Source organism: Gastrolobium bilobum, unplaced genomic scaffold, assembly GCF_033153095.1.
Source record: "Gastrolobium bilobum isolate Gb01-03AN ecotype WA unplaced genomic scaffold, APGP_CSIRO_Gbil_v1 utg5060, whole genome shotgun sequence".
Taxonomy (NCBI): Eukaryota; Viridiplantae; Streptophyta; class Magnoliopsida; order Fabales; family Fabaceae; genus Gastrolobium; species Gastrolobium bilobum.
This window is the reverse complement of record NW_026899124.1, coordinates 1-11168: the sequence shown is the minus strand read 5'-3', so window position 1 is coordinate 11168 and position 11168 is coordinate 1. Positions and strand designations below refer to the sequence as shown.

Here is an 11168-nt window from a genome sequence, read left to right as displayed (position 1 = left end):
GTTGTACCAAAAGTGAAGTGAAATAATAACTCTCTGGATATTGTGTGTTTCACGCCATCACAAAGTAGACGAGTTACCATGAGACCGAATATATTTTGGTCCATCACAATTTATAATTTTTAATCTTGAAAAGCAAAGGAAGTCTCGGTTAGAAAGGCTAAACTACCAAACCTCTCTATACCTCGCTCGCGCATCAAAAAAATGGACGAAGAAACTCTTAGTCGTGAGGCATCGAAATGGATAGACGGGATAGACGGTAGACTTGGAAAAGATCCGGAACCTTTAGTTGATGAAGTTTCGAAGCCCAGTATTCTCCAAAGAGTTCCAGCTTATATGGGAGCAAGGGTAGAGTTGAAAGAATTCTACGTGCCTAAGTTCATTTCATTTGGTCCAATCCATATGCTTAAACCTTACGTGCAGCAAGGACTGCCATACAAGATTAGATGGACAGAAATATATCTTCAGCAAACTAATCAAACCTTCGATAATTTATTTCATAGAATTTCTGACAACCGACAATGTATCGAGATACTTACAGGAGAGTACTTGAATTTACTTTCGAAAAAAATGTTGGTAGTGGATGGGTGTTCGGTACTCCAATTGTTGGACCGTTCCATATATCCAGGAGATAAACTCGAGCTTAGCATTGAGCAGCTTGTGCGTGTGCATCAGGAAATGCTCCTCTTGGAGAACCAAATTCCCTACATAGTGCTCAAGCTGATATGCGGAGACGATAAAGACAGGCTAAAGAGATGCATGAAAAATTTCCTTGAAATTCATCGTATTGTTGAGGCACCAAGGCCAAGCATGATGGAGGCAGATAGGGAAGGGTCGCGAGAGCACAGTACTGTAATAGTTGAAGAAGAAGAGGAGGAGGAGGAGGACCCGATTCATCTTTTAGACTATTTGAGGAGGGCACTCTTGCTAAGGGACCAATTTTATGTCTCTACAGGAACCTTAACCAAACGGAATACAACCCTGCACCTCAGAAAATATAGGATTGGGACCATACGGGATCTGAAGGCAGCGGGGATTCGAATTCTTAACAGGAAAGGTACCTATTTCGGTCCCTTCTATGTTAATCGACAGCTAAGACTTCCTAAACTCATTGTGGATGGCTCAACAGCTCTCACTTTCTACAACCTTATTGCATATGAGATGTGTCCTGACTTTCGTAACGACTACGAGATCACATCACATATAGTCTTCCTTAGCTCTCTCATTGACCACCCAGAGGACGTGAAGGAGCTCAGGCTTGCTGGCATCCTTCGCAACAACCTCGCTAATGACGAAGAGGTTGCTGATCTCTTTAATCACATGGACTTTATATTGGTGCCTGAAACCATCGACCTTTTTCGTATCAGAGGCCTGATTGGAAACCATTTAGCGTCCAGGCGTGGCAGGATCAGAGTATTGGGCTGGATAGCAGAGGCTTACTATAACTATTTCAGATCACCCTGGACCATCATTGGCTTGTTGGCTGCCACGATCGCTCTTGTTCTCACCTTCATCCAGACTTGGTATGCCGTCCACCCTAAAGGAGGTTAACATCACCAATATGTGAGTCATTATGTGAACTTTTAAGTTGTATCTGAATAATTTCTGGCTTGAATGTGATTCTCCTGTGTTTTTTATGAGAAGTTGAAATTGTTAGCTTTTTTTTATCTATTGAGTTTCTAAATAAATTTTCATTCCTGACATGGGTTTTGTTTCATCGTGCTTTGGATGAGGAGATTGTATGTCTCTTTAATTTCTCATAAGACTCCACCATTTTACCTATTCACTAGTACCAAGGGATTTTGGAGAACTAGTTTTGCGTGAAAGCTGGGCACATAGACTGGTTCAGTGGTGGTAACTGGTAACTGATACACTGGTAGTAGTTTCTCCTAAGGGGTGTTCTTGGTATTTTATTTTTAGGGATTAATGTCTCCAATAATCGTAGTACGATATAAAATTATCTCCTGCACTAACAAAAGTGTGTAGGTCTTTCTTTCTTTTCTTCTCTTCGTATGATCCCATATACTTTGTGTGTGTAACAAACATCGAACCCTTATTTTTATTGGGTTAATTTGACGAGTTTGTAGAAACTAAGAAGATCGGTCTTGGACTCTTGGCTGGTAATTGGGTTACCATTATTGCTTGGTGAAACGAAGTGTTTACGATGGAAGTTTAACTTGGGTGGGACAGACTCAGTGTAGCTAAGGGAACGTGACTCTCGAGCGCAGAAATTATTCACTACGAGAGAAGGCAATGAATGTGTGCAAAAAAGGAAAACAACAACAACATTGGACAAGGCAAGGCAAAAGTATTGAGAACTCGAGTGTGAGCCATAAAAAGCCCTCCAATGAAAAATAATGGGTTAAACATGTATATATAAATGATAGGAATCATAAACTTAATGTCATAATGTTTTGGGTTTATAACGAAGCTTCTCTGATATTTTCTACCAAAGACGACTTCCCTTACAGTGTTTGTTTAGATGTGAATGATATGGTTCACACAGCCCCCTCTAAAGACAGATTTTGTTAGGCTTTTTTAGAGCTTCTGGTCTTGCAGCAAAAACAAACTTAAAGAGAATGGTCTGTCCTTTTGTTTAATCACCTTTTAAACTTCGTAAAATGAGCTTCCTCGCCTTGGAGCAAGTCTTGCATACGTCGGTAGCACATACAATTGCCGTTTAAAAATTTACATCTGAATTTTTTTACTTTTTAATTTTTGCTCCGTATGCATAGCACAGCAAACAAGAGACTTTAATTGGATTGCCGCACCCAATCAATGGTGCGGCAGTAGCACAATAGAAATTTCGCTTGGCTTGGTGCCTTGACTCCGGTTTGTATTGGCATGCATCAAATTTCCAAGTCTTCTAAATCAGAAAAAAAGAAAAAGCTAAGGAAGAAGGTCCTATTTGTTTGAAATTAATAATTAATTAATAAATTTAATTAATAAATATAAATTTATAAATTATAATCTGGACGAAAATTAATAGTTGAGATTGGAAATAAAACTTATTAATTTTATACTGAGTGAAAAGATCTGCATGATCAAATAGCCATTGTTCTAATGTGGCAGCATACAAAAAAATGTGGCTAAGTAAATACTGCCACACTCTTTCAAATTGTGGATAAATGCGAAAAACAATGGCTAAATTTTAGCAACACCCCCTTTAGCCACATTTTGTTACGTAGGTGTCTCTTTTCCAAGTTGGGAGAGTTCTGTGGTAGTTGAAAATGAAGTCCAGAGAGTGAGTTGGTGCAAAATGTGTACGTTGCACAACTAAAGTATATAGACTCAGTGTCCTATGTTTTTTTTTTCTTCTGGTGGTGATCTCACATTCCTAAAAGAGAGTACCCTGCTTTTCAACCATGCTCCCAATCATCTCTGAAGCTTTAAAAGGAAAAGATGCAAGCGGCCTCCTGTCCTTTTTCAACTTAACTTTAATGCTTACCATCACTTGTAATAAGGGTGGGTGTGCATCAGGTTGAGTTAAAGTAAAATTACCCGAACCAAACCAAATTAACCCCATCGACTCGAGATTGGTTCCAGTCGGGTTGATTGTATATATTAATATCGTTTGAGCTCAAAAATAAAAGATAAAAAAATGAAATAGAAAAGGATATACGCACAAGTCAACCTTACAGATGATGTATATGAGAAAATAGTCTGACAGTGGACAACATAAGTCACAAGGTGATTCGCAACGGAGGCAGCAATTTTAGATCTATTGCTATCGTCACTCCCGGAAGCCATGAATCTGATCTATTGCCGATAGAGATGAGTTCACGGCATCTTTGGTAGTTAGTGATATAAATTTATCGTTATTATGCCTTATTTGTTAATATTTTATATTCTATGCAATCGATAGCGTCTTAGTTTTGGTGTTGCAATACCCATTTTACATTTATACCCGCTTGTCCGATCATACTTTTAGTGTTGAAAAGAAATATATTTTTTATCTATATTTATCCCCAGAATGCGTTGAAGCTAAAAAAATTATTTCTACTTTTTATACCGATTCATCATCTAAAACAAAAATATACCAATCTTACCAAACACAATTTCTAATCATTTTTGTCCACCAGATTAAAAATAGAGAAAAAAAATCATTTTTGGAAATATTATCTAGCACAAAAACAATATTTTTGAAAATGTTACTAGCCCAACAGAAATGCCTCTCTTACCCGTTTTACTCCCTTTGCCTAACCCACATTCCCACAATCCCACCTCAGCAGCCCTCCATCCTCCCTCGATTATAGTTGACCACGATTACTTTATGACTTCTTATAATATAAGAGTGGAGTAATCAGTTTAACAGGCACTCAACATGATTGGAGGGAAGAAAGTACAACGGAGGTAGGTGCAGACAGTCTGTACTCTGTAGTTACAATTATTCATATGAACGAATATAAAAATCAGAGCGAGTAACTTTTATTCAAGCAAAATAGCATTTTCTCAGCCTGAAAGAATTAGTGAGTATAGCCGCTTTGAGGGTATTAATATAACAGAACCATAAATCCAACCTTACAAATGTAAAAGGCTTTCTTCAATCTCTGTTCTAGCAGGTCACCTTGGAACTGATAGGCCCAGCTCTAAAAAACAAATATAACAAAGGTTCTGTTCCGGATGGCCCAACAAGAGTCGGGCCCAATAGTCAAGGTCCAGCACCTACCAAGCATCCACGTCAGCCTTATCAGCTGGAGCGACGCGTACCTCCCAATGTGGTAACTTCCCAAGGCTAAACACCAAAGTATCTGTTCTGCCTGAGGCAGATATGTCCGACAGAAGATCGGGTCTTTGATGTTGGATCTAGGACTTTCTCTCTAGATACCTATGAACTAGGTATCTTGGGGACAGCTGATCACTACAGACTATATGATGGCTTTAGCCAGAAAGGGTGTGTGCGTGTGCACTGTCGTGTCTTAAATGAAATAGGGTTAGAGAGATCAGTCATACCTGTGGTCTTTAGTCCTATTTATAGAGCTTACCTCTGGGCTAATGTTGGTTGGGCTTCTTGCTGCTGTGGGCCTTTCTCTGGTCCATAACAGTTGCCCCTCAGCCCGGTAGACTGAGTCTTCAGGTTGCCGGGATGTCCAGTCCGACTGCTATGCTTTAATTCGGAAGTCGGTCACCTGGCTGCTTTGTTACTTCAGCTCCCTTACCTAGCCTTGAGGGGGGACAGCTTCCCCTGGAAGCTGTTCCCGGTCTCTGTAAGCCTAGTTATAAGCATAAATAACCGAGTTCCTTGTCTAAAACAGGTCACGATCTTAAACCCGGCATTGGAACCCGGATGCAAATGTCGGCAGCGCGGAATATGATTGTGCGTAACTGCCATCTGATGATTGCTCTGAAGTGAGAAACGGTTTCCCTTCCTTCTAATGATTATCCCTCCACGTGCTCTCTCCTAATAGGCGCGATGTGTGGCGTGGTGTGTTTCTTGTCGTCTTGGCATTTAATGCCTCTGCCAAAACGTCCCTCAACTGTCTTGTCCATTGCAAAATTACGGCAATTCCCCTGCCTTTTGGCTTTCGCGGTTTTAATCCTTTGATTTCAACATTTCATACCACTTGCCTCATTTATCATCCATTTGTTTCTGTTGTTGTTTCGAATCTTTCCTGAGGAGTTTGCTCTTCGCTGTTGAAGGGTTTCTTCCTACCAGAGCATCCTCCTCCAGTATCTACCAGTTTCTTCAACACCTTCCCTTGTAGGTATTTTCTTTCACTCTGACTCTCTTTTCTGGCATGTTCTTCATTAATTTTCAATTATGACCATGGCTGCTGGTTTTGTAATGCCTTTCTTCATTCCAAGCTTATTTACTTGCCTGCTTCTCTATGTGATTGCACCTTCTGTATTGGTCTTGCACTTTATGTGAGCTTATCTGCACTTGGCTCATTCCTTACACACCCTGCTTTGAAGAGTTCCTGATATGGGTGAGCGAAATTATGATATTCGAGGGAGGCCCACTTTCCCCTGCAGCTTCGGTCGCGGTGATGAAATTGACGCCTAAGAGGAAGAACGACTTGCGGAGGAAGAGGAAAGGTTCATTCAAAGCCTACCACCTGGTTAGAGGTACTGGTTGTATGGCAGACCTCGGACCGAGGAAGAAACGCAGGCTGCTCTGCTAGGCGGCTATCGAGGTGGTGGCCGTAGGGGAGCCTCTTCATCTCGCTCCTCGATCTGTGGTCGTAGGAGGGGTCTTCGAGGTAGAAGGGTTTCTGGTTCCTCAACCCGGGGTCGGGATGTTGAGCCCCGTAACTTGGGCAACCCGTTCAGGGCAACCTCTCTTTCATTAGGTTCTACCCCAGTTCACGCTATTACACCTGTTCAATCTCCAAATTAGAGTGTGAGAGTCTCCTCCCGTCCTAGCATTACCAACCCTGAGCCTTGTTTCAATTGTGTATACCTTGGTGCCCAATTTGTGGAGAGGGGGAATAACTTCATGGCCAACCTAGTTTTAGGTAGCTGTTCACACGTTCCAGGCTCACCAACCCCTGCTCCTGTCTTCGCATCTGACGATTCTAGTTCCTCTGATAGTAGTTTGTTTAGTTCGGGTACGTATCCTTTTTTCTACGTGCTATTCTTGCTTTTTAATCCTCCATTTTACTGTTCTAGGTATTTATGGAGTCCCATTCTACAGAATCAAATGCGAATATCGCTTCTTCTAGCCAGGGTCCAGAGGTCGGGACGAATACCGCGGAGAAGGGTCCTGCGTCAGTAACCGATAATCTTCGTACCCAATATCCCTGGGTTACGGAAGAGGTACTGAGTTTTACCTCCGAGATGACAACCGAAGAAGTGTCTGGGCTTCCCTTAGGCAACCCGGTTGGTTTCAACACATTTGTGCCTGCCGATGACGAACCTGTTTGCTCCGGCCGGAACCCTGAGGAGCCACATTCTTTTTTCTTCTACCGGGATCTAGTGACAAAGATTGGGATTCGATTTCCCTTTTCTTCATTCAAGGTGCAACTTCTAAACCACCTGCTACTCGCACCAACCCAGATCCATCCCAACTGCTGGGCTTATATTGTTGCCTTCGAACAGCTCTACGACTCGTTGTCCCTTCCTTGTATCGTGCCTTTGTTTTTTCATTTCTTTACTGTTTATACTTCGCGTACCGGCTCGAAACCTCCTGAATTGAAGGGGTGGAGTAGCATCCGAGGTCGAGTTAGCAATCCCTCCCGCAAGCTGTTCTCTGTATACAGCGAATTTCTTAAGGGCTTCAAGGCCTATTTTTTTAAAGTAGTAGCCGAGGTTGGAAAGAGGCCATGGTTCATTGGCGATGATGGGGAGCCGAAGTTCCCCCTGTATTGGACTCAGGATCATCACCGACGCAAGTCATGCGACTACAAATTAAGACTGACACAAGCTGATAAGACTAATGCCAAGACCTTGATGGACCATGTGGGTTCCCAGGGTCATCTGAGCATAGCTTCCTTGGTAGCCAGATCTTATTCTTCCCTAGAGCCTACTCCAGAACCCGCCAGTATGCTTTGTGCTTCCCATCTTGATACGTGTATTATTTTCATGTTATTGTTTATAACTTGTTGACTTGTTTTTCTTTGCAGATTCCGAAATGAATTTCGATGAAGAAGATGAGGGGCCAGGTCCGGGCTACATCTTGTCTATAACCGGTCAAACCTCTGCTCCGCAAGCTCCTCCGGACAAGAAGCCCGGCTGGGGTCGCTTCTACTTTGCCCTTGAATTTCGATGTCTCCATCTTGGACCCTACTGGGGATGGTGAGGATACCGAGGCTGACAAGATTCCCAATCCTCCAGTCTCGATTAGTGGGGGCGGAACTCATACCGTCATTACCCTTCCCCGGGGCTCCCCTGCTCCCGCAGTACTCCCAGTCGGACTGAGGAGAGGTGCTTTGTGGGACTCAGGGATAACAGCCGAGTTCCGGGGTGTCATCTGTCCGCCGCCCGCATTCTATGGCACCGAGATCATTTCTAGAGCCGAGATGGAGGAGCTCCAGAAGGCAGAGTTGTACACCCTCAAAGCTGCTTCCATGGTAAAGCCATACGCCCTGCTCCTGGAGAAGCATTCTGAGGCCATTGCTGAGCTTGACGAGTTTCGGGTGAGGTATGGAAAAGTTGTGCTTGTCAACGAATAGCTAACAAACAGCTCTGCTGAACTAAAAGCTGCTGCAGAGACTTCCCAGTTCGAGCTGAAGTCCATTGCTGAAGTTGTTGGTGTTACCCCTGGTAAGGATAATATTTTGAAGTATTTCAAAGATCAATCTGACGTGCTGGCTGAAAGGGGTGTGAGAGTGTCCGGGCTCACTGCCGAGGTTGAAAAAATAAAGTTAGATCTCCAAAATTTGCAGCAAACTTATGATTTTTGCCAGTCTGCTCTGCAAAAAGCCGTTGTGAGTGCTTTCAAGAATGGGGTAAACCAGGTGAGGTATTTTACCCCGGAATGTCCTCTGCGGCTTGATCAGCTTGATTGCTTTGGCTATGTACGCGGCGGGGTTTACTTTCCCCCTCCTCCATCGATTCCCAGTCTGCCAGAGAGCAGCACAGCTCAAACGGAGATTGCGCAAGGGGCTGGGGAGACCGGAATCGATGCCGCCATGGAGGCTGCTGGTGCCGAGTTTGAGGCGGAGGTGAGGGGGGATGATGCAGGAGGATGCTTCGGGATGAAGAACCGGGATGCCGGTTTATTTTTGTAACTTTTCCTTTTTTCTTTCCAATCAATTTGAGAACTCTACTTGTTTAACAAACGTGCTTAATTAATATGGCAATTTTGTCTTTGTCCTTGTTAATATTTGTAATTTATGCATGCCGATATTTGTTGTTCAACCGACCTTCTCTTGTAAGGGTGTTAGGGAAGTAAGGGTGTCCCCTTAAGTCCTTCCTTAATTCGATAGGTCGGCACGAATCTTGTAATCCAGCTTCCCGTAGGCAAGTTGGTCAACTATCGCAACGTTTTCGGCCGGGCTAGAACCTCTGCCCGTAGAATAGATGGTTCGAATACCGCGACATTCTTAGTCGGGCTGGAACCTCTGCCCGTAGGCTAGATGGTTCGAATACCGCGACATTCTTAGTCGGGCTGGAACCTCTGCCCGTAGGCTAGATGGTCCGAATACCGCGACATTTTTGTTCGGGATGGAATTTCTGCCCGTAGGCTAGAAGATTCAAATACCTCAACGTTTTGTTCGGGCTGAAACCTCTGCCCGTAGGCTAGAAGGTTCAAATACCTCTACGTTTTTGGCCGGGCTGGAACCTCTACCCGTAGGCTAGATGGTTCCAATACCTCGACGTTCTTGGCCGGGCTAGATCCTTCTGCCCGTAGGCTAGAAGGTTCAAATACCTCGACGTTTTGGCCGGGCTGGAACCTCTGCCCGTAGGCTAGATGGTTCCAATACCTTGAATTACTTCTCGAGAATAAGATTCTGGAAAACTATTATTTCTTCAAATATCTCGGATTATTTCATTTATTGAACTTTGAATTTGAAAGCTACAATTTATGGATAAGAACTTTTCAACTAAAATACTTCTTCAACTTGTCCGCATTCCAAGTCCTTTTGGCTTGCTTCCCCTTTGAGGTTTCCAGCATATAGGCTCCCTTTGATAGTTTAGCTTTAATTTTATACGGTCCTTCCCATCTTGGAGCCAGCTTTCCTTCAGTCGTGTTCTGACCTCTGATGTCCGCCCTTCGAAGAAGCAGGTCTCCTACCACAAATGATCGCGGCTTGACCTTCTTGTTAAATTGGTTTGCCACGAGCTGCTTTGCTGCAACATTTTTGCAATGAGCAGTGGCTCGTGCTTCATCAATCAAATCCAACTCCATAGCTATTTTTCCGCTATTCTCTTTTTCTGTTTGCAACAAAGCTTGGGCCCTCCGCCAAGATGGTTCTCCCAGTTCCACCGGGATCATGGCCTCGGTTCCATATGTCAATCTGAATGGAGTTTCTCCCGTAGAGGTTTGCACTGTGGTTCTGTGTCCCCATAGTACATACCATAGCTCCTCTACCCACTTCCCCTTGGCACACTGCTCCATCCTTTTACGCAATCCGGCTATGATGACTTGGTTTGCCGCTTCAACTTGGCCGTTGGAATGAGGATGTTCAACAGACGCGAAACAATGCCGGATGTGAAGATTTGCCATTAGTTCTTGGAAGGTTCTGCTTGTGAACTGGGTTCCATTATCGGTGACCACTTCAGCTGGAATCCCAAACCTGCAGATCAAATTTCTTTCAAAAAAGCGTTGCACCCTTGCCGTGGTAATTGTTGCTACTGGCTCTACTTCTATCCATTTGGTGAAGTAATCAATAGCCACTATTAACCACTTTAACTGTCCTTCAGCCGCAGCAAATGGGCCCAGAAGGTCCATCCCTCATTTGAAGAATGGTCATGGAGCTGTGATCAAGCTTAACTCTTCTGGTGGTGCCAACAGGTTCTTACCGTGCTTCTGGCGCTGATCGCACTTCTGTACGTGCTCCTTTGCGTCCTGACCCATAGATAGCCAAAAGTATCATGCTCTGAGGGCTTTTCGAGCTAATGCTTTTCCCCCTCATGGATTTCAGATAGGACATATTTTGCCCTATCCGAGCTCAGGCATTTCAATAGGCGGAATAGATTCCCTTCCTATATAACTGCCTTTCAACCATAGTGTATAACGCAACATCCTTAACTAGCTTCCGAGCTTCTTTCTTTTGAGAGGGGAGCGTCCCGTTTTCTATGTAACCGATAATGGTACTACGCCAATCCCTGCTCTCAGATATTTGCATGACACACATGGGTTCTCGGATGTCCTGCTCCACCACTGTCCTGTGGTTTCCCCATCCTTTGGTACCTTCCAGTTTTGAGAGTATGTCGACCCTACTATTTTCATTTCGTTGGATGTGACAGACTTCTACATTTTTGAACTCCGTCATTAACTGTCTTGCAGAATCTAGGTATTTTGCCAACAGTGGTCCTTTAGCTTGGCAGCTTCCTCCAATTTGCAACGTGACCAGCTGCGAATCACTAAAGATTTGCAGTTTCCTTGCTCCGAGCTCTTTTGCCTGATGTAGCCCAGCTATGAACGCTTCATATTCTGCTTGGTTGTTGGACGTTTCAACTTTCATTTGCAAGGAATATTCAACCGAGATCCCTTCCGGGTTCTCAATAATTATTCTGGCTCCACTTCCTTTGGAATTTGAGTACCCGTCCACATAAATTTTCCAGGT

The 11168-nt window shown here is 43.7% G+C and overlaps 1 protein-coding gene across 1 annotated transcript; it reads left to right on the top strand.

Moving 5' to 3' along the window:
- Positions 1-201: 201 nt before the first annotated feature.
- Positions 202-1548, top strand: LOC133287484 (uncharacterized). Its single transcript, XM_061485115.1, has one exon. It carries the CDS (start codon positions 202-204, stop codon positions 1546-1548), a length of 1347 nt encoding a protein of 448 aa, XP_061341099.1.
- Positions 1549-11168: the final 9620 nt, after the last annotated feature.

What these genes read in the sequence shown, in the direction of transcription:
- LOC133287484 (XM_061485115.1), top strand. Translation starts at nt 202, where the DNA reads ATGGACGAAGAAACTCTTAGTCGTGAGGCATCGAAATGGATAGACGGG.